Here is a 24372-nt window from a genome sequence, read left to right as displayed (position 1 = left end):
TGTCTTAAACAAGGCTACAATGTATGATGTCAATCTAAAAAACTGTCTACTACTTCAAGATCATACTAAAGCCAACATCTTCTGTTGTTGATAAACATAATACGTAGATATTTTGATACTCAAAAATAAATCGGGAAATATTTCTGCTTTTTACCAAATATTTGCTTTAAGCCAATAAGAAACTGTCTCGTACTTATTAGGAGAGAAATATTCTAGACATCTACATGACCTTTGTCAGACCTATATAGAACAGGTACAACAGTTATGATATCCTATGTGTACCGGGGAGTTAAAGAAACAGTGACATCTCACAATAAATAGACACATTTTGCTTTTAATAATTATGTTTAACTTACTCATGTCAAACTTTTTTATCAAGTCTGAGATATTTATTTCATAAATGTATTCCATAGTTTACAAAAAGATGTGTATTTGAAAAATAACTCCTGATGATAAGGAACACACTGAATCGACTACAGACATTCATCTCTGTCATGACTTGGCATCAGAGTTGGGCACTTCAGTTGAGCTAGTAGATAAGGCAGTGGCTGCCAAAGTGCGTGGACTAGTGTCCCCAACAGGGGTCATGGAGACTGACCCACGACCTGCCGCTTGTACCATGTTTAGTTTGTTAACAGTCTGTAACATTCCGACACCCTGGGCAGGAATCCCCTGCCCGCCAGCAAGTTTCAGTCCAGGGGGAGGGGCTATTATACGGGCATATACAGCACCAGACTGACCCTTGCCCTTCTGTGACCCCTTGGCTTGGGCCTTGGTTGGGTTAGGTATGATCTGTCCCGAGGGCAGTACTGTGGCCTGCGTGGCCTGGTTATCAGGGATCTGGGGCTGGGAGATGAGGATAGTTGCCTGGCCAGGCTTAAGTCCACCCTGCTGGCCCAGAACAGTCCTCACCACTTGAATGTTCTGACCCTGCTTTGGACTCCCCCCACTCATGATCTGCAATGGCTTTCCACCAGAAAAACCTGTCAAGAAAACATAAAGATGAACTTTCATTTATATTACTTCATTGACCTTTTACTTAATATATTGGCACATCATTGAACTTGAATGTAAAACTAGTAAAAGATATAAAGAAATTGTGTGATGATACATTTTTTTACTGGAAATACAGTGAAACCTCACATAACGACCACATCACAATTACGACCATCCCACTATTACAGGCTCTTTTTTTCTGTCCCGTTATTTTCCCCTATATGACTTTGTATTTGTCCCTTCAGTAATACAACCAACCCGCTATTCCGTATTATGACCACTTCTGACAGTCCCAGAGACCACTAATTGACGTTAATTGGCCCCATAATTGCGACTGGTTGCCTGTGGTCAAACTTACCGTAGAGAGGTTTCACTGTATATCAAATGCTGGTTATGTTCTATTGTATAAACAATACAGACATTTAATTCAAACTTTAAGTTGACCATTTATTTCATAAATGTCTTTTGTAGCATGAAAATAATGATTGTTTTTGAATGCTTGACACTGCATTTTAACAGGAAATATTATTTTGTATCCCCATATGATGACACCCTCTATAAAGCCCACAAGTTGTCAAGCCAGTTATCACTCTTTCAATACACGTGCAAAGCTACACGTCCCACATAATGTACACTTTCTTTTTTTGTCCCCTGCTTTTGAAATTCTGCCAACTGCAGAAAATGGACATGGAAATTGAAGAGGTGTTTTTCAAAATAAAATTACATAGTATAATTTACAATCTAGATATTTTACACACATGAAATGAAATGAAAGACCAGAGGCCCATGGGCCTTAACGGTCACCTGAGATTTGAAATATTTCAGTTAATTTAAATGACCCATTTTGGCCAGCCCCATCAGCCCCTAGGGGTCAGTCAGGGCCAACATGTGCATACCATCAAACTGCCATCACAAGCTGATAATGTTAACCAAGTCAGAATTAATTCCAATAGAAATCAAACAAATAAGTCAAAAATGTGATTTCCCTATATAAACTATAGTAAAATTTACCCCCTCCCCAGGGGCACACGCGAGACCCCTGGGTCATGAAATTCACAATTTTGGTAAAGCACCGTAAGACCTTTCCATCTATGAAGAGTATTTGATTCCATCATATCTGAGAGTAGAGAAGAAGATTTTTGAAATTTCAGTCAATTTGACCCTTTTTAGCCCCGCCCATCATCCCCTGGGGGTCAGTCAGGGTCAATATGTGCATACCATTAATCTGTCAACCCATGCTGATAATGTTAACCAAATTAGATTGAATTCCATTACAAATCCAACAAATAAAAGTCAAAAATGTGATTTCCCTATATAAACTATAGTAAAGTTTACCCCCTCCCCAGGGGCAAACTTGAGACCCCTGGGTCATGAAATTCACAATTTTGGTAAAGCACCTTAAGACCCTTCCATCTATAAAGAGTGTTTGATTCCATCATATCTGAGAGTCGAGAAGAAGATTTTTGAAATTTCAGTCAATATGACCCTTTTTAGCCCAGCCCCTTAGGCCCTGGGGGGTGGGGACCATATAATTCACAATTTTGGTTGACCTTTAGCCATAGAAGCTTCCTGCCAAATTTCCTTGAATTTGGTTTAGGGGTTTTGGAGAAGAAGTCGAAAATGTAAATTGTTTACGGACGTAAAATGATAAAGTGGAATGATGGGTGGACTATTTTGGATATCAATTATTTTCAGTTACATTCGTGAGCAAATTTTGACAGATATTTGGGCGATAGCTGTGAGGTACTGGCCATCTTCAATGCTCTGTTACAACCTCAGGTAAGTGCTTTGTTTTTTCAGGTGGTCAAACCTCAGGTAAGTGCTTTGTTTTTTCAGGTGGTCAAACCTCACGTAAGTGCTTTGCTTTTTTCAGGTGGTCAAACCTCAGGTAAGTGCTTTGTTTTTTTAGGTGGTCAAACAGGCAACATGGTGTAGAATAAGTTATTAAAGCGAACAGTCAATACTTGAATGAAAGAATGTGTGACAACCCATATGCTTTTTATAGGATTGGTTGAGTGAATTGGTTTCCAAGCAGAGGTCAAACTAAAATATCTGCACTTCTTTACAATTGGAGGGTTTCAAAGAAACAATTCTGGAAATACATACTTTGATCTTTTTCAATTTCAAATAGATGCTTTGTAACTACAGTCAGTTTTATGGAAAGTTTCCTTACTTGGAGTGAGTGTTGCATTGTTACTGGTAAGTCCGCCTGATGACTGTTGGACAATAAACTGAGGTAACAAACCGGCTTGGCCTGCAGTTACCACTTTGGCTTGCGTGGATGCAGGCATGCCCCCGGGACGCAAGGTGATGCTGCCATGAGGAAGTTGAGTAACCACAATGCCACCCTGTCCTGGTGTGACTACTTTAGGTTGATTGACCATCTGCACCATTGCCTGAGAGCCAGCGGGTGTGGCTGTATTAACCACCGAGGTGTTGGTGAGGCGTGAGTTAGTAGTGACTGCATGTGTAGTAGGACTTCCCACTGATGACTCTGAGGTAGCTGTCAACACAATATTGAAAATCATGGTCAAGAGAACAAATTACTGTAAATCGGAGAATCATTAAAATACTGAAAATCTCCTATAAAAACCTAGCTCTGTGACACTGGTCACCAGTATACAAACATACCTGTGGGCGTCCGAGGCTGTGCGAGGGTCATCACCCCTCCTCCGCTGCCCTGTGATATTATGCTTATGGTTGGAAGAGCGCCCTGCTGGGTTTGTAACAGGCCCTGGATCTGCTGTTGACCTTTGCCCCCTATCTGCACCAGCTGGCCACGGGGCTTTCCTGTGAATTGTACAGGCTTTCCTCCTGCCACCTGATGTACCATGTTGCTGCCTAGAGACAGATTTACAGAACATCTTTGGTTAAGAATTTATGACTGATATGCAATGTTATTTTTATGTTGGTATTTAAAAAGATGAATTTGTGTATTACAGAATATACCATGTTAAACTTGTGGATTAATTGCAGCCTGAAATCTTTGGAAACAAAACTACTATAAAAATTGCACTGAATATATCGTTTTGTAAAAAAACATATCCAATTTGCAAACTGAATTTGAATCAGGTTTAAGATAGACAAATTGTTAGATAAATTGTTTTTAGACAGACAATGAAAGAAAGATGATAATGGACAAATGGTGATTAGAACGGGTCACTTGAGACTTCCCCTCATGTGACCTAAAAATGCCATAAAGATAATGCAGTATCATTACCTTGTATTTTAATAGTAGTACTAGCTCGAGGAGATTGGGCCTGTGCCCTCTGTGCCGCTAACAGGTTACTCACAGAAACCATTTGGTTTCCAGCAACTAAGCGTGCCACCAAAGGTGTCCCTACACCAGATGATGGCACTGTTGATGTGGTATTGCTTGCATCTATCATTGTCTGAAGTCCGGAGGCAGTAGTAGCTACTGTGGTGGTTTTCTTGGTGACCAAGGTTGAGGTTTGGGTAGGGGTGGGAGTGTGGGCTGGGGAGTTACTAGGAGTGCCACCCCGTGACCCTTGTATAAACAGCTCTGGGCAGATCTGTTGTCCAAGACTTTGAGCCAATGCAGGGCTTCCCTGCGGGTTTGAGCCCATCAGAGTGGCTCGCACGTTATGTAGATTTAGCGTCTTTGAGACTCCAGTTGGTGTGTCTGGCCGCGACTGCTGCAAGGCTGTGGAAACGTTAACAGAGGGAGACCTGTTGCTTCCTGGGGACATACCTGAAGTGTAACAAGAACACAATTCATACATAGGCTCCCTCCTGTCAATATGTCTCCAGTAGGAAGAAAATCAATATAGTTTCAATATAGTTATCATATACAATTGTATAAACTATTTATTTTACAACAATTGTCAAACCAGTTTTATCAACTTATATTAATCACGCTTGTTGGCCCAGATGGAAGCATGCGAGGGGTCTCGTGAATTAGTGCAGGAAAAAGTTTGCAAAATTAACAATTCTCTGTAACACACCTGTAATTTACTAATTTAACTACACAGCAGTTTTATTTTCACTACATTCTAGAGAGTCACTAATACTGATGGGGAGTAATTAAGGTCTATTGGCTATTATTGTGACTCTTCTAACAGAGAAACATCAAAAGAAGATGGAAATATTTGCTACCTTGTCTTAACTGTGTTTCATGAAAATTTTGTTCCAGGAAATAAAACACTTTAATACAATGAAACTGTTAACCCTCCTACAAACTACAGACAGTATACCTTTAGTGGGTGTCCCAGGAAGACTTCCTGTATGCTGTAACTGCTGTTGTTGTTGCTGTTGCTGCTGTTGTTGCTGTAACTGTTGTATCTGGAACCTGATAGTGGCACCAGACATGGATGATAAACCACTCCCACTAGACAGGAGGTTGGCAGCAGCCCCAGACTTGTTCATTGTGGAGGCCAGTGTGGAGGTCGCACGAGGACTCCCTGTAGCACGGGGGCTGATCTGTCCTACGACAGGGCTGCTAGGAGTGCCCTTAGAAGTGGGGCTGCCCGTAACAACCGGACTGGAAGGAGTGTGACTGCTGTCTAGAGCATTAAGACTCTCTGTACTGGCACTGAGGGATTGAGTGAGGCGTGGACTACTGGCCGAGGTCAGACTAGGAGTTGGCGGGGTCTGGCTTGTCAACTCCTTCACTTTTTGCTGTATAAACCAAATTAACTTTCAGTACATGTATACACTATTGCATATAACTTAAGAGAATATTTAATATTTAGGATAACATATTACTATATCAGCTAATATTAGCACATCCTATACAATTTGTACTTTTCTCTGCTAGTGTTAATGTTGAGGTACACAGAATATGGGCATAATTTCTGATGGTTAATCATTTTTCCTCAAATTTTTTGTTCAGCATTTCACCTCAAAATTACAGTTTATTTAATATCAAGGTGTACAAAATAAAATTGAATATTTTTACAGTTCCTTCCTTTATTTACATAATCTACCTTGCTACAGGAGAGACAAATTAGGTTTAATAAGAACCTACTGTTTTCTGAGTTTTGGGCTTCTGTAGCGATTTCCTGGCTTTCTGAGCTGCAGCATGTGCTTGGTGTATCCGTTCTAAGTTAAGAAAAAAAGAATGATTGACTGATTAAAATAGTTTTACATTATATATGAGGAAATTCTGAATTAGAAGGCAATGTTAATTAATAGTATCTCCCAACATGTAATTGTCTGGAATTAAAGAGACCTTCATCCATATCAAAATTCATGCAGAGTTTGCATGTTATGAATGAAGAAGTATCATCACAGAGTTGCTGAGGGAACTGATGGTACTTATAACAATATTTAGATTCGGGTATTCAGAGTACTACTTTCATTGTAAGCTGTATAATAGGTAACAAGACTAATGGTAGCCAGTCTTCCAGTTCTGGTACTTACCAAACTCTGTATAATAGGTAACAAGACTAATGGTAGCCAGTCATACAGTTCTGGTACTTACCAAACTCTGTATAATAGGTAACAAGACTAATGGTAGCCAGTTTTCCAGTTCTGGTACTTACCAAACTCTGTATAATAGGTAACAAGACTAATGGTAGCCAGTCATACAGTTCTGGTACTTACCAAACTCTGTATAATAGGTAACAAGACTAATGGTAGCCAGTCTTCCTGTTCTGGTACTTACCAAACTCTGTATAATAGGTAACAAGACTAATGGTAGCCAGTCTTCCAGTTCTGGTACTTACCAAACTCTGTATAATAGGTAACAAGACTAATGGTAGCCAGTCTTCCAGTTCTGGTACTTACCAAACTCTGTATAATAGGTAGCAAGACTAATGGTAGCCAGTCATACAGTTCTGGTACTTACCAAACTCTGTATAATAGGTAACAAGACTAATGGTAGCCAGTCTTCCTGTTCTGGTACTTACCAAACTCTGTATAATAGGTAACAAGACTAATGGTAGCCAGTCTTCCAGTTCTGGTACTTACCAAACTCTGTATAATAGGTAACAAGACTAATGGTAGCCAGTCTTCCAGTTCTGGTACTTACCAAACTCTGTATAATAGGTAACAAGACTAATGGTAGCCAGTCCTCCAGTTCTGGTACTTACCAAACTCTGTATAATAGGTAACAAGACTAATGGTAGCCTGTCTTCCAGTTCTGGTACTTACCAAACTCTGTATAATAGGTAACAAGACTAATGGTAGCCATTCCTCCAGTTCTGGTACTTACCAAACTCTGTATAATAGGTAACAAGACTAATGGTAGCCAGTCTTCCAGTTCTGGTACTTACCAAACTCTGTATAATAGGTACCAAGACTAATGGTAGCCAGTCTTCCTGTTCTGGTACTTACCAAACTCTGTATAATAGGTAACAAGACTAATGGTAGCCAGTCTTCCAGTTCTGGTACTTACCAAACTCTGTATAATAGGTAACAAGACTAATGGTAGCCAGTCTTCCAGTTCTGGTACTTACCAAACTTTGTATAATAGGTAACAAAACTAATGGTAGCCAGTCTTACAGTTCTGGTACTTACCAAACTCCTCCTCTGTATAATAGGTAACAAGACTAATGGTAGCCAGTCATACAGTTCTGGTACTTACCAAACTCTGTATAATAGGTAACAAGACTAATGGTAGCCAGTCTTACAGTTCTGGTACTTACCAAACTCTGTATAATAGGTAACAAGACTAATGGTAGCCAGTCTTCCAGTTCTGGTACTTACCAAACTCTGTATAATAGGTAACAAGACTAATGGTAGCCAGTCTTCCAGTTCTGGTACTTACCAAACTCTGTATAATAGGTAACAAGACTAATGGTAGCCAGTCTTCCAGTTCTGGTACTTACCAAACTCTGTATAATAGGTAACAAGACTAATGGTAGCCTGTCTTCCAGTTCTGGTACTTACCAAACTCTGTATAATAGGTAACAAGACTAATGGTAGCCAGTCTTCCAGTTCTGGTACTTACCAAACTCTGTATAATAGGTAACAAGACTAATGGTAGCCTGTCTTCCAGTTCTGGTACTTACCAAACTCTGTATAATAGGTAACAAGACTAATGGTAGCCAGTCTTCCAGTTCTGGTACTTACCAAACTCTGTATAATAGGTAACAAGACTAATGGTAGCCAGTCTTCCAGTTCTGGTACTTACCAAACTCTGTATAATAGGTAACAAGACTAATGGTAGCCAGTCTTCCAGTTCTGGTACTTACCAAACTCTGTATAATAGGTAACAAGACTAATGGTAGCCATGTCTTCCAGTTCTGGTACTTACCAAACTCTGTATAATAGGTAACAAGACTAATGGTAGCCAGTCTTCCAGTTCTGGTACTTACCAAACTCTGTATAATAGGTAACAAGACTAATGGTAGCCAGTCTTCCAGTTCTGGTACTTACCAAACTCTGTATAATAGGTAACAAGACTAATGGTAGCCAGTCATACAGTTCTGGTACTTACCAAACTCTGTATAATAGGTAACAAGACTAATGGTAGCCAGTCTTACAGTTCTGGTACTTACCAAACTCTGTATAATAGGTAACAAGACTAATGGTAGCCAGTCTTCCAGTTCTGGTACTTACCAAACTCCTCCTCTGTATAATAGGTAACAAGACTAATGGTAGCCAGTCTTCCAGTTCTGGTACTTACCAAACTCTGTATAATAGGTAACAAGACTAATGGTAGCCAGTCATACAGTTCTGGTACTTACCAAACTCTGTATAATAGGTAACAAGACTAATGGTAGCCAGTCTTCCAGTTCTGGTACTTACCAAACTCTGTATAATAGGTAACAAGACTAATGGTAGCCTGTCTTCCAGTTCTGGTACTTACCAAACTCTGTATAATAGGTAACAAGACTAATGGTAGCCTGTCTTCCAGTTCTGGTACTTACCAAACTCTGTATAATAGGTAACAAGACTAATGGTAGCCAGTCTTCCAGTTCTGGTACTTACCAAACTCTGTATAATAGGTAACAAGACTAATGGTAGCCAGTCTTACAGTTCTGGTACTTACCAAACTCTGTATAATAGGTAACAAGACTAATGGTAGCCAGTCTTCCAGTTCTGGTACTTACCAAACTCTGTATAATAGGTAACAAGACTAATGGTAGCCAGTCTTCCAGTTCTGGTACTTACCAAACTCTGTATAATAGGTAACAAGACTAATGGTAGCCAGTCTTCCAGTTCTGGTACTTACCAAACTCTGTATAATAGGTAACAAGACTAATGGTAGCCAGTCTTACAGTTCTGGTACTTACCAAACTCTGTATAATAGGTAACCAGACTAATGGTAGCCAGTCTTCCAGTTCTGGTACTTACCAAACTCTGTATAATAGGTAACAAGACTAATGGTAGCCAGTCTTCCAGTTCTGGTACTTACCAAACTCTGTATAATAGGTAACAAGACTAATGGTAGCCAGTCTTCCAGTTCTGGTACTTACCAAACTCTGTATAATAGGTAACAAGACTAATGGTAGCCAGTCTTCCAGTTCTGGTACTTACCAAACTCTGTATAATAGGTAACAAGACTAATGGTAGCCAGTCTTACAGTTCTGGTACTTACCAAACTCTGTATAATAGGTAACAAGACTAATGGTAGCCAGTCTTCCAGTTCTGGTACTTACCAAACTATGTATAATAGGTAACAAGACTAATGGTAGCCAGTCTTCCAGTTCTGGTACTTACCAAACTCTGTATAATAGGTAACAAGACTAATGGTAGCCAGTCATACAGTTCTGGTACTTACCAAACTCTGTATAATAGGTAACAAGACTAATGGTAGCCAGTCTTCCAGTTCTGGTACTTACCAAACTCTGTATAATAGGTAACAAGACTAATGGTAGCCAGTCTTCCAGTTCTGGTACTTACCAAACTCTGTATAATAGGTAACAAGACTAATGGTAGCCAGTCATACAGTTCTGGTACTTACCAAACTCTGTATAATAGGTAAAAAGACTAATGGTAGCCAGTCTTCCAGTTCTGGTACTTACCAAACTCTGTATAATAGGTAACAAGACTAATGGTAGCCAGTCTTCCAGTTCTGGTACTTACCAAACTCTGTATAATAGGTAACAAGACTAATGGTAGCCAGTCTTACAGTTCTGGTACTTACCAAACTCTGTATAATAGGTAACAAGACTAATGGTAGCCAGTCTTCCAGTTCTGGTACTTACCAAACTCCTCCTCTGCACGACTCCTGTGGAGGTAGATCCAAAGCTTCCTGTTGACATCATACTTGACACAAGGGTCCTTCTCCGAGTGAAGTCTGTCTAGAGCTCCACTAACCACCACATTTATCTGGCAAGATTACTGACCATTATCAGCATTGTCTGCTATTTTTTAATTGATACCTTAATATAATACAGTTTACAAATCTTGGTTCTGCATTCTCAACCTGGTCTGAAGACTTGGTTCCAGAAAGTCTGGAAAATTGACTAAACTGAATATTTAAATCTGTACAAAATTCCATACAAATTTGAACTTATTTCAAATAGTAACTAAATTAAATACATGTAGTCCCTATCGGTCAAATAAAATGGAGATTCTCCAGAAAAAAAGAGACCTACAAATCTGTTGTGGTAAGCAATTAAGCTCATGCAACATGAGGCATTATATTCAGGTTTTCATAATAATATAAATTTCCTATCTACATTAATTATGTTTTAAATTTTCAGTTCTGTCCGGTTTCTTGTACCAATTTCTATGTTGCAATTTTTACATGACATATACATACCTGTGCATCTGACACTCCAGGAGCTAAAAACTGAGAATCTTTCAGCAGCTCACAAATATCACCACGTGTTCCCTCTCCATTGGGTAATCGTGCTGCAGCATCTCGAACTGTAAAATTTACGGATAAATAATGTATGCTCCCCAGAATGTTATACATACCTAATGTAAGAATGGTAACAAGGGAAGACCTGTTTGAGGTTAACAATGTATGCTCCCCAGTCTACCAAACATATCTAATGTAAGAATATAGACAACGGAAGGCCTGTTACAGATAAACAATGTATGCTCCCCAGACTGTTATACATACCTAATGTAAGAATGGTAACAAAGGAAGGCCTGTTAGAGATAAACAATGTATGCTCCCCAGACTGTTATACATACCTAATGTAAGAATGGTAACAAAGGAAGGCCTGTTACAGATAAACAATGTATGCTCCCCAGACTGTTATACATACCTAATGTAAGAATATAGACAACGGAAGGCCTGTTACAGATAAACAATGTATGCTCCCCAGAATGTTATACATACCTAATGTAAGAATGGTAACAAAGGAAGGCCTGTTACAGATAAACAATGTATGCTCCCCAGACTGTTATACATACCTAATGTAAGAATGGTAACAAAGGAAGGCCTGTTACAGATAAACAATGTATGCTCCCCAGACTGTTATACATACCTAATGTAAGAATATAGACAACGGAAGGCCTGTTACAGATAAACAATGTATGCTCCCCAGACTGTTATACATACCTAATGTAAGAATATAGACAACGGAAGGCCTGTTACAGATAAACAATGTATGCTCCCCAGACTGTTATACATACCTAATGTAAGAATATAGACAACGGAAGGCCTGTTACAGATAAACAATGTATGCTCCCCAGACTGTTATACATACCTAATGTAAGAATGGTAACAAAGGAAGGCCTGTTACAGATAAACAATGTATGCTCCCCAGACTGTTATACATACCTAATGTAAGAATGGTAACAAAGGAAGGCCTGTTAGAGATTAGCAATGTATGCTCCCCAGACTGTTATACATACCTAATGTAAGAATATAGACAACGGAAGGCCTGTTAGAGATAAACAATGTATGCTCCCCAGACTGTTATACATACCTAATGTAAGAATGGTAACAAAGGAAGGCCTGTTACAGATAAACAATGTATGCTCCCCAGACTGTTATACATACCTAATATAAGAATATAGACAACGGAAGGCCTGTTACAGATAAACAATGTATGCTCCCCAGACTGTTATACATACCTAATGTAAGAATGGTAACAAAGGAAGGCCTGTTACAGATAAACAATGTATGCTCCCCAGACTGTTATACATACCTAATGTAAGAATGGTAACAAAGGAAGGCCTGTTAGAGATTAACAATGCATGCTCTCTTGCTTTGTTCATGGCGTTCTCCTTGCTGTAGACTCCCTTTACTGGCCCAACAACTGACTCGTAGCCATGCATTTTGTATGTAAAGGCTTTATGAGGGTTCTCAAACCGTCTCTTTTCCTAAAATAAAAAACAAACTTAGCAATCATAAACTTTTAATTTAAACTTCAAAGATTCAAAGACGGTGGCTTTGCCTGGATATAGTGAAATCAAACCAAGAGAGTTCATGGAATTAAAATTTGCCAAAAAAGATATTACCTGTTCCCTAAATGTACCCTTTTCCTCGTCTGATGTTGCCCGTACCACAAATGAAGTCCAACTGAAATATGAAGTTAATAAACGAATATAGTTAAGTGGCCCAGAGAGCCTGTATTACTCACTTGGCTATTTAATGGCATATAATCTTAAGTAAACCTAAAATTCATGGTTCTTCAGATAATGCTTTATGAAGTTTTGATCATATTGCACTATCTTGAATGACTGTTAAGGTCATCTATATTAGAAAATCTTTAAACACCTAATACCAAGCATCCAGTAACCAGATTTCATGAACCTAGGTCCTCTGGAATTGAGGAAACAGATTTTAGTTTCACTACAGTACCTTGTACAGGTAATTTGTACATGTGCAGACACAGTGGAGACCCCAGATCTCTATAGCAAGAGCATTATATACCTTTGACTTAAGGTTGTAGCAACACTAGTACTGGTGACCTATGACCTCCATCACTAGTGTAATATATACCAATGTACAGACAGTGGTGACCCCTGAACTCTATGAGAGCACTATATACCTTGTCCCGAAGTTTGTAGCAGCACAGGTGACCCATGACCTCTATCATTAGCGTACCTATGTGGAGACAGCTGACCTCTATCAACGATATCCTACATACCTTCGAGGAGGTGGAGGTGATCCTTGACCACTGTCATTGAGGTCAGAGGAGGACTCCTTCTTATTTGAACACCAGTATTTAAAAAGTTCCAGGAGAGTTTCATCTGAGTCACGGCCGACACCAATCCAGCGCCACTGCTGAGCTCTCTCCTTGTAGTCCACGAATGGAACAAAGTTATCGGGTGTGGCACCTGTTGTTATAAACACACATCAGGAAGAGTTATTGATAGCAACATTCGACAATATCTTGATTATGAAGTTTAAAAAAAAATCTTATTCCCAAAGACTGGGATATATACATTTATACTTTATATCATTCATTTTATAATAGCCTTACAAATGAAAAACATACATTGAATCCAGTATACTCCATAAGTTTGTTTGTGGGGAGTATAATCATCTAATCAAAGTAGAAACTAGGTAATATCTACTTACCTACAAGGTCTCCGGCTAAAAATTTGAGCGTGGACATGACACTGTCCACCCAATTTGTCTGAAGACTGAACCAGGAGTTGAGTGAGCTAGTTGGTGCTTCCTGCCACTCTCGCACTTTTTCCTCCAACTAAAACAAAACATACAAAAGCTAGCCTAACATTTTTCTTTTTTCTATGACAATAGTGTAGATATACAATGTCCATTAAAAAGTTTGGAATGCTCGCTGATAAAACATGTCATTGCATTTTATTTTTTTTTTAATTTATTTTCTCTTAAATTTATTCATGAACTTTTGCAGATAGCAACTAGAGGCTACTTCATTGCATGTTAATGTTAATAAGGATGGATAGTATTGCAACAGCAATACAAAGTCCCCTGCCTGACCTATTTATTTCCCATCTTTTAAACAATATTTTATACTGATCATGTATACCAAGTTTCATGAAAATCTGAGTAGTACTTTAGGAGAAGTTGTCCGGACAAGCCTCAACCAATGAGAAGCCGGCGGCCATTTTGAAAACTGGTTTTTCGGGGGGGGGGGGGGGGGGGGGGGGAAATGTGGTATGCACAACTACATGTTATACTGATCATGTATACCAAGTTTAGTTAAAATCAGAGTAGTACTTTAGAAGGAGTTGTCCGGACAACTATTGCGTGACAGACAGACGGACGGAGGGTAAACCTATAGTCCCCCCATTTTTCAAACGGCAGGGGACTAATAACTGAAGATTAGCTCTAGATCCTCTGTTACCCAATAACGTTTCTTCCAACAAAATATCTGAAGCTGAAAATAAACTAAAATATGAACGATTCACTGACTTACATTAGCTGTGGTAAACTTTCCGTCCTGAAACTCTGTGAGTAGGTCCTTAATGAGGCTGAAGAAGTTATTGTGCTGACCGAAGGAAAGTCTGGTAGGACAGGTACTGAAATGATAATAACCATGTGAAGATTAATTGTTCATATAATGTATTCAAACATTTTTGTAGTATATTTTAGATAAAATATTTCTTATGGAAGTTCAATAAACAAGCATGCTGGGTATTGCTTAAGCAATACATTTCCCCTACTGGCCTCTACTAAAAATAGTAACAGTGACCTTGACCCAAAAACCCTGACACTCGAACTTGATCTGTAGCTGCTCATACTGAAGTTACATATCAATTTTCACCAACATACCTTGAGGTATAGCTGAGAAAAGTGTGGAAAACTGAGTGGACGGACTGACGGACGGACGGAGTGGGGGGCAATAGTTCCGCTGGATCCACCAGTAGAGGACTAATAGCAGTCAATACAAAACATAACATCTACAGATTTACAAAAACACTTACTCAGGGAGGGGGAAATCTGGTACCCCATCATCCTCACCCTTGAGGAAACTGTCATTCATCCCCAGGGCGGATCCTTCTTCATTATAGCCAGGCTCTGATTTTATCTTCACATTTTCTTGTTTTATCTTCATTACTTTCTTTAGCTTTCTGTCAGTTTTTTCTTTTAATCTTATCTTCTTTTTCTTAGCTAATGATAATGATGAATTTTCTGGCGCTTGAAAGTAAAAGTTCTTTAATTATAATTACAACCTACAGGTTATCAATATCAAAATGAATTAGACGTGACAACACTTCCAGAGATATCAATGCTATCAGATCACTTCAACAGAAATTTTACCAATTATTCTTAATTGATTTCATATATCTGTTTTATTAAAGTTAATAAACTTTCAGATAAAGTCATGAACAATTTAATTACTTAGAAACTATTACCTTATTACCTTTACTATGTATGTGGAATCTTATTTGATAAAAATCATTATAGAATTTATTCTCCAAATAATTCAATGATTGGTTTCATTAAAGCTTCGTAAACAGGATCATCATAAATAACAACATACTTGGTTGTGCCTTTGGTGTTTTCCTACTGGCCTGACACCTCGCCATGATGTCTTGCATAGTGATGTTCTGTGTATTCAGTTCTGGGTATTCCTGTAAGCATAGATCACTTCCCGATTAGGTTTGATAAAATCCTCAGTAAAAACATATTATCTTAGGATTGTGCCAGCACTCTTCCGAAACAATTTTTCATAATATCAAGAAAACATCACAAATTATATTGATATCATCATGACTTTTACCTCTAAACCAGCCATGTCTATTCATAAGATAATTTGGTTCACTGTTCTGTAGAAGATAAACTTACCTCAGCTTCCAACTTTTTCTTTTTGTGATTTTTTAACATTAGCAGATAATCTTCCTCTGATATCTCTACTGGGCTAAACGGCCGTTGCCGTTTTGATTGTGGTAAAACTTCCCCTGAAGTAAAAAAAATCAACAGTATCATATACTACTATGGTTCTAAAAATAATTCTAGCATTATAATGTATTACTGAAATCCATTCAACAAACAATCTCTCACGTACAATACTACACAAGGTTGTCAAATATTTAGGATACTTTGTAATGCTGCAAACATGGTTATTCTGTGGGGGTTTAATTTCACGATTCCATAGGTAAACTAGTGTATTTACATTTTTGCATGATTGGTGTAAAATTAACTTTTGTTACATTTTTTCTCTCTATTCTATAAATACCACATACATCGCAATAATACATGCATGGGGGAATTTTCACGGCTGACCGACCTTATTGTATTTAGCTTAAATTCCCCCCTTATGTAAATTTCCATGTTTACAGTACATGAAATAACAATGGGTACGTTTTTTTGTGATGTTCAATTCAAGAGATATCATTGTCAGTAATGCTTCAGTATGTTCCAGGGGTTTGAGGAAGAAGTGGATGTGATTCCCATGATTTGAGGACAAACAGTGCAGCGATTCCCGTGATTTGTGGACAAACAGCACAGTGGACAAACAGCACAGTGATTCCCGTGATTTGTTGACAAACAGCACAGTGGACAAACAGCACAGTGATTCCCATGATTTGAGGACAAACAGTGCAGCGATTCCCGTGATTTGCGGACAAACAGCACAGTGATTCCCATGATTTGAGGACAAACAGTGCAGTGATTCCCGTGATTTGCGGACAAACAGCACAGTGGACAAACAGCACAGTGATTCCTGTGATTTGAGGACAAACAGTGCAGCGATTCCCGTGATTTGCGGACAAACAGCACAGTGGACAAACAGCACAGTGATTCCTGTGATTTGAGGACAAACAGTGCAGTTGTTCCTGTGATTTCAGGACAAACAGTACAGTTGTTCCTGTATTTTAAGGAAAACAGCAATGGTTACTTTAGTTTGAGGACAAACTTAGCAGTGGTTACTGTGGACTGAGGACAATTAGGGCACTTGTTCCTGTGGTTTGAGGAAGGTTAAATGTCAATGATGCCTTCGACGAAGTCTATGAGTTAAGGATGAAGATGGCTGTGACAGACCTAGGGGTGTATGATAGACAGGTAAGGTATAAGAGTGTAGGTTACCTGTAACATCTCCATTAACAGTAGGCTTTGCAGAGAAGGTGGCAACTACGCTGGGGATGGTAGGTTCAGGTGAAGGAATGGGACACAAGGATTTAAACAACTGTTTTTTACCTCTCTGGGCTGGGCCTGAAACAAGGCAAATACAATAGCCTCTGTAACATCCAATGCATTATATTTATAATTATATAGCAAGTATCTTTATAAGTCAGCAACATATACATCATTCCAACAATTTTAAATAAAATGTATAATTAATGCTATTTTTTTTGAGATGAGCACTAAAAATCCTCGTTGATAAGTCAAAGATCTGACTGAAATTATAGAACAATTTACATTTATTGAATTTCAGTCTCTGAAAATAATCATTTATGGCTATGTCATCCTAATGCTCACAGTTTAATATACTTACTTTTCCCAGCAATTTACTACTGTTAACTCACAACTCTGTTGCCCTAAAGCTCACAGTTTAATATACTTATTTTACCCAGAATTTCACTACCGTTAACTCACAACTCTGTTGCCCTAAAGTTTTTAATTTAACATTTGCACACATATAAAAATCACTAATTACCAGTGGCTCTAAAATGGTCTTTACTCCAAGTACATGTCAACCCCGTGTTTATATCCCTTGTGTTGAAACTACAGTATCCTAAACAAGAGCTCTGTAAGCGGGAGCATGATCCTCCCATCACTGGAAAGCTACCACAGGAAAATGTAGTGATAAGCAATGTTATATATGTTTAACATAATTGCTTATTCTGTAAAATCTTACAGAAAATGAAAAAAAAAGTTTTCTATGCAATGCCCATATTTGGCAATAAAAGGGGTATAACTCTGCTAAAAATAATCACGAAATTCCATAACACGAACTCGCTTGAGCTATTGTGCCATAGAATATTTGTGGCAAAGTTTCATAAAAACCTGTTGATAAACAAAGGCATGAGAGTACTAAGACGGAAAATTTAACGGACAGACGGACGGACAGGCGTATAATAAAAACAAAGTGGTTTTCTGTATTCTACATTTTCCTTTGTTAAAACCACGTCATATACATATTTTCACTAAATTTCTTGCTTGCAATAAATTCAGTTGGACATTCATTCGAGTATATGACGCTGTATTTTGTTGCCCGGTTGAGCATGTTGTTCCTACATTGCCCAGTTGTCATTGTCCACTTGATATTGCCCTAATACTCACTGTCATGCTCATCTTCCTCTGATGAGGTGTCCTCCACCCCACACTCCTCCCTCACTTCCTTCATCAGCCTGAAATTATCAAAAAAAGAAAACTGAAATGTTGCCTCTTCTCATCACACACAGAAGAATTGTCAATAGTCTTTTGACATGTTTCAACATTTCATCTACTGTAAGACTATATAATGTCATTAGCAGTAGTTACCTGGGTAAATCAAAGCAAACAGCTGTATTTTATACAGTGAAATGAAATGAATACTTTTAAGTCAAAACAAAATCAAATATCTCATGAATGTTATTTAGGAATGTAAATGAATCAAGACTTGTATTTTCTTTTGTAAATTTGAATTTGCTTTCGAACAAATATTCTTAAACAAAACAGAATGTATTTTCTAGTGACTTTTAAATCAGTAGTTAAATAAATCACTTCTAGTTTTTGATCTTATAACCTTGAATATTAACAATCTATTGGCATACTTAAAGTCTCAGTATTTCTCTCTGCAAAATATTTACATGAAAAATCAGAATAATAAAAAAAAAATGTTTTGTACAATGTGTAGATTTTTTTCAATGTTTATTTGCTTACTGGGTTTAGAGCCAGTGTCACTATGAGATGCAGTCTCCTTTCAGTAGCTGGTGTGTACCTCACTGAACAACATATAGGAGGCCTGTTGCATGCAATCTAATGCAATTAGGGTAAAGTGTCTTGCCGAGGACACAGCCATGACAATGGCAGCATATGGTGGACTGTGATCTCAGCTTCAATGAAAAGCACTAAACCTCCCACACTGAGATGAAACACACAAACACCTCCATGAAGCACACGTTTACATGAAGTTACCTCGCCTGATACCAATATAAAGGACAACAGTATTATCTACCTGACATATTTTTTCCTGACTTTGTGTTCTATAGTGCGTTCCCTGAGTGGTGGTGGGGGAGTGGTGTACTCCATTGTCACATGGCCATCTGGTGGAATCTTCTTCATTTGTTCAAATACTTTCTGTAAAACAGCATTATCTTATTGAAAGTTAAGTTGGCACAGAAACAAAAGACTATTTTATATAATGATTTTGAATTTCTCTGGTGTTAGAAACATAAATACTAATCAGTAGATATCAGACAAGGTTCAGTAGATTCATTATACAGCATTTGCAGGGTTGATATGGATTGAGCCGAGATTCTGTATGACCAATTTAGAATTAGCACTATTGAATACTCAACACAACCAATATCACAAACAATTAAGTGTATCAAAACATAAAATTTCCTGTAAAGCACATGAAAATACTGATGTGATACAGAGCCATTTGACTTGCCTGTCTTGAGAGAAGGATTTCCTTGAGAAGGTTCGAGTAGTATGTTTGCTGTCGATGTTTATACTCCCTGTATTTGACCGTCCGACACAAGTTAGTGTACTTGGCAATGTCTGGAGAGTAAAATCCATCTGAAATAAATAGCATAAATATTTATTGTATTGTCCAGTATTTTCCCAGAGCTATTTAGGTATCAGGTCATGCCTGATATGTAGATGTAACACCTAGTTGGCAGAAAATGATGAAAGTCTATGGAAATAATGTAACAGATGTCTCATGTACTATAGAATTATTGTTTTCCTTTCTATAATGTTTACATGCTGTGTAACAAATGATACAAAAGTAAACAAGGATGGATAGTATTGCAACAGCAATACAAAGTCCCCTGCCTGAGCTAGAAGTGCACCTATTCATTTCCCTTTCTTTTTTTTTTGGAAAAATGGTTTTTCGAAAAACACAAATGTGGGATGCACAACTACATGTTATACTGATCATGTATACCAAGTTTCGTTAAGATCGGAGTAGTACTTTAGGAGGAGTTGTCCGGACAGCTATTGCGTGACAGACAGACGGACGGACGGACTGACGGACGGACAGACGGACAGAGGGTAAACCTATAGTCCCCCCGTTTTTCAAACGGCAGGGGACTAATAATCTAGTGACATCAGAGATAGTACATACATAAAAGTATACAATATATAACTATATTTGACCCTATATATCATGAATTTTAAGATACACATTTACTGACACAACCTTTTCATGTGCTTGAATGTCTGCACCAGATCATCTTACACTTCCACAGAGAACACCATTCATAATGAAACATCTTGTATCATACATGTACATGATTATGATGAAATGGGAGAGACGTGTTGTAAACAGCTGTAAAACAGAAAATCTAATTTGTGTTTACCTCTCAGCTTCGTATGGAACTCTTTCAATGGATTTCCAAACTTGAAGTTATCACCCTCAAAAAGACCACTGCAGAAAAATAAGAAAACACAAAATTATAAATGTCAACATAATAATCAGGTACAACTAATTATTCGTAAGTAAGGTATTAAGTACAACTAGTTTTCTGTGAGTAAATTATCAGGTACAATTTATTATCTGTAAGTAAATTATCAGGTACAACTTATTATCTGTAAGTAAGATGTTAGGTGCAACTAATTATCTGTAAGTAAATTATCAGGTACAACTAATTATCTGTAAGTAAATTATCAGGTACAACTAAATATCTGTAAGTAAATTATCAGGTACAATAAATTATCTGTGAGTAAATTATCAGGTACAATTAATTATCTGTGAGTAAATTATTAGGTACAACTAATTATCTGTGAGTAAAGTATCAAGTACAACCAATTATCTGTAAGTTAAGGATCAGTATAAATGATTAATATCTGTAAGTATCAGCTAAAGCTACATTTTGCATCTATCTGTAGGTATAACATCTTGCTTTAAAATAGTATGTTTAAGAGTCTATGCCAAAGTTTGAAATTATATTCCACTGAATTTCCTACTGTAACGTTTACGGGGTGTCGTACCCGGTGTATTCCGGGATAAGGCGTGTTGACAAATAACTAAATAGAGCACGAGCTGCTTTCCTAGCAGCTGACGACACTCTCTCAATTTACAATACTTAATTAGTAATATATACAATGATTATATGATTCGTTTATTTACAATGCATGCGTCTAGCCTGACGCATGAGCCCTAATGATATATATATATACGGTTTATTTATTGCCGGTGCGTTATTTTCCGCACAGTAGTGTGTACCCTAACAGTAACTACGCACGAGCAGGTCGTACTAACTGCCCCGGAGACAACTGTGTCACTGCGCACCGCGTCCTGTGTACGCTTGTGTTAACCAGCCAAGACCCGTACGGCTGCTTCGCAGTATACACACACGTGTATAGCCTACTACACGTACGTCTTGTGTACGCTCATGCGCCACTAGCCAAACCCTGCACAGGTCGAAAAGAGCGACGCACGAGCCAAGACTGATACTAGCACGTATCACTCCAAAGCCTCCGCTGTTAGTAGTACCAACCGGTCGTATGGAACACGTCTTCAGAACTGGCCCTGAACGAGAATTTTCTCAGCCTTTTATACCCTGTCAGAACAGGAAGTCTCACTCTAAACGAGAAGCCTCGTTCTAATTAATCCCAATCCTGGTACACAGAGCATTTGAAACAGTAGGGTACATAAATCACAGTCATTCGAGCTCCGAATTGACATTGACAAACACGGAAGTATTTACAGTTACAACAATAAAGGTAAGGCTATCTGAGCCTTCTAACTTGTATAACTTTGATTCGCTACACTACAAGTCAAATGAAAATACTCACGCAAGGGTTTCTTCTTTCTCTTTCCTGTCATTTTCAGAGAAGCTTGGCAATAAAGTCTGGTAATAGAAATAAAACAAAAAGAAATAAAGTCAATGAAGTATACATTTCTTTAAACAATGGTGAAGTATTCAAATAATGTAGCATATTACTGTACTAATAACAATCCTTTGGCGGGTGAAACACTTGAACTGATAAGTAATTACTCATACCAACACTGTTATTAAATATTGTTCATTAGATAAGTCATAAAATTAACACCACTGTACACAATCAATACATGTACATAAGCCATGTATCTGCTGTAAATTAAGAATAACATTTGGATATACTTAATTAGGGATACAGTCTAACATTAATTAGGGATACAGTGTACCATCAATTAGAGATACAGTGTACCAGCAATTAGGGATACAGTGTACCATCAATTAGGAATAGTGTACCATCAATTAGGGATAGTGTACCATCAATTAGGGATAGTGTACCCTCAATATTAGAGATACAGTGTACCAGCAATTAGGGATAGTGTACCCTCAATTAGAGATACAGTGTACCCTCAATTAGAGATACAGTGTACCAGCAATTAGGGATAGTGTACCCTCAATCAGGGATAGTGTACCAGCAATTAGGGAAACAGTGTACCAGCAATTAGGAAACAGTGTACCATCAATTAGGGAAACAGTGTACCATCAATTAGGGAAACAGTGTACCAGCAATCAAGTCAATCTGAAGGTATAATTTGCCTTCAAAAGTATGATTTATGTCCCCAAAAAGAACCTTACCAACAGATGTTCTCGTTGTTCACTAGTCAGCTGGTTCTGCCAGGTCTCCTTACTTACTACTTCATTGAAGATGTGGGACTGAGAGAAAAAACAAGATAATCTCTGTAATCTGTGTATTACAAATGCCCTATTAATATTATTTCACAAACACAGTAAATATTTGGAATTTCTTTACTCACAGAGGGATGTTCAAACAATTCACAAAACTATATAGCACATATAGTTGTATACTGCAATGTTCAAATATATTAGGTTTGAATTGAATACAATGGTATACAGTTTAATAAAAAAAAACAAAAAGAATATCTAATTTGTATTGATCAGCTACGTCTGATTAAAATATTAACATTTTATATGTAATTAGTGATGGTGAAGTGATGATATGGTTTCTAGTATTACTTCTGGAATCAAATTTACAATTTTACATCCTAGTCTTAGCCTTTCTAATATATAACTTAGTAGATTTTATTAAATTAAAACCTGTTCAATCATTGCTTCAGGTAGGAGCATTTCTCGCCTGCCTAGAAGGCATCGCTCCGGCTTGGTGCCAGGCTTGGATACTGGGAGTCCCCATGGTGCTCCCTCGTCTGAAGACATCCGCTGCACAACTTAATTAAATTTCTGGAAAAAAAATATGCACATATTTACCTTTTCTTAAATATTGTGGTTCCATCTGTAGCTAAGAATGTGATTTAAGATGCAAACATTGATCCAAAAGCACTTTGAAAATGAAACAACGTTTTCAATTTACCACTGCACTGGGACCTATATAGCATTTTCACTAGGTTCACCTATATACATATACATACATATATATGTTTCTGCTGGAACCTCCAATTGATTTCAGTTCATTTTGCAATATTTAGTTTATTTACTGATTATTTCAAACTTATTTCATTGCAATACATGAGGTGCATTCGATGCTTTTGCAGTGAAAGATATTTAGAATATATATGAATTAGTAATATCAGTCACAAATAAAAAAAATCAATTTTAGTGACTTAATTCAATTCCCAACTAAAGGCCAGCAGCATATTGTGTCAAAGTTATATCAAGCATGGGCAGGACATTTGCTTCCATACCTTATTTGTTTTGTATACAGTCTAGTTTAGCAATCTTTATTGATTTTTTTTTAATATTTAAGTTTTGTAACTAACCTAACTCAGCTTCTTTATTTGGGAATATACTATTTTCTATTCTTGCCAACAATATAATGTCAAAGCAATAGAGAAGACTTAAAATCGAAAAAACGCGTTATTTCAAAATAAACTATAAACATCACGTTTTGCCATAGAACAAACAGTTACTATTGATTACTGAAATATTATGTACATAACTAAACTAACCAGTGTTACAAACTATCACCATCTAGGTGCATCTGTCTAAATCATGCCACAATTATGTGACTTAAGGTAATAACGCAATAATTTGCATTCCAGGAACGTCTATTTTTTTTGCTTCAATTTATGAAATGTATACTACATTCCAGGGAAACATGCATTTCTGGAAAATACACAACGTGCAAATAATTTGCCTCTGAATCCATCCGCAAAACTTCAACAAGACCAAAGTTACAACTTCCATACTGGACTAATGACATTCGCTTACCCATTCACTGGAACACTGCTATCAAATTAAATGAAAAAGAAAAGGCTTTCGTGGCTAGAAAGTCATTTTCCGCATGGTTGTAATTGAAAATGTTGAACAGCCTTGAATAACAAAATAAAACCGGAAGTTTAGATAGCCATCATACCCTTCTTTTTGGATCGACAATGCGTGGAATTCATTGGATGAAATAAAAAAATGAACTCATAATTACTAAGATACATATATTTAAAAAATATTTTTTTGGCTATAACTTACCCTACTAATAATTCATTTTTCTTTATAAAACTGATTAAT

The 24372-nt window shown here is 37.5% G+C and overlaps 1 protein-coding gene across 3 annotated transcripts; it reads right to left on the bottom strand.

The window, feature by feature from the left end:
- Window positions 1-346: 346 nt before the first annotated feature.
- Window positions 347-24224, bottom strand: LOC117328976 (nuclear factor related to kappa-B-binding protein-like). 3 transcript variants are annotated; one of them, XM_033886625.1, is made up of 25 exons: window positions 24079-24224; window positions 22951-23091; window positions 22471-22548; window positions 21692-21747; window positions 20254-20321; window positions 19341-19468; window positions 18903-19024; window positions 18026-18093; window positions 16829-16954; window positions 15590-15702; window positions 15285-15375; window positions 14725-14938; window positions 14217-14319; window positions 13394-13520; window positions 12960-13149; window positions 12328-12388; window positions 12015-12189; window positions 10673-10779; window positions 10113-10236; window positions 5984-6057; window positions 5211-5634; window positions 4217-4708; window positions 3628-3837; window positions 3170-3499; window positions 347-983 (listed from the first exon to the last, which is right to left on the bottom strand). In XM_033886625.1, the coding sequence occupies exons 2-25, from the start codon at window positions 23065-23067 to the stop codon at window positions 493-495; spliced, it is 4089 nt and encodes a 1362-aa protein (XP_033742516.1). In that variant the 5' UTR covers window positions 23068-23091; window positions 24079-24224; the 3' UTR covers window positions 347-492. The 3 variants fall into 3 exon arrangements, with proteins under 3 accessions (XP_033742516.1, XP_033742517.1, XP_033742518.1); XM_033886626.1 differs by having other exon boundaries at window positions 16940-16954; XM_033886627.1 differs by lacking the exon at window positions 16829-16954.
- Window positions 24225-24372: the final 148 nt, after the last annotated feature.

Source organism: Pecten maximus, chromosome 6, assembly GCF_902652985.1.
Source record: "Pecten maximus chromosome 6, xPecMax1.1, whole genome shotgun sequence".
Taxonomy (NCBI): domain Eukaryota; kingdom Metazoa; phylum Mollusca; class Bivalvia; order Pectinida; family Pectinidae; genus Pecten; species Pecten maximus.
The sequence above is the reverse complement of the archived record's forward strand: the minus strand, read 5'-3'. Positions and strand labels throughout refer to the sequence as shown.

Excerpts from the sequence above, each read along its gene's own strand:
- LOC117328976 (XM_033886625.1), bottom strand. The coding sequence starts at position 23,067 with ATGTCTTCAGACGAGGGAGCACCATGGGGACTCCCAGTATCCAAGCCT. Across the intron at positions 10,780-12,014 it reads TGTTACCATTCTTACATTAG|TTCGAGATGCTGCAGCACGA; the intron begins GTATGTATAACA and ends TAAATTTTACAG. Across the intron at positions 984-3,169 it reads CAATGCAACACTCACTCCAA|GTTTTTCTGGTGGAAAGCCA; the intron begins GTAAGGAAACTT and ends TTTTCTTGACAG.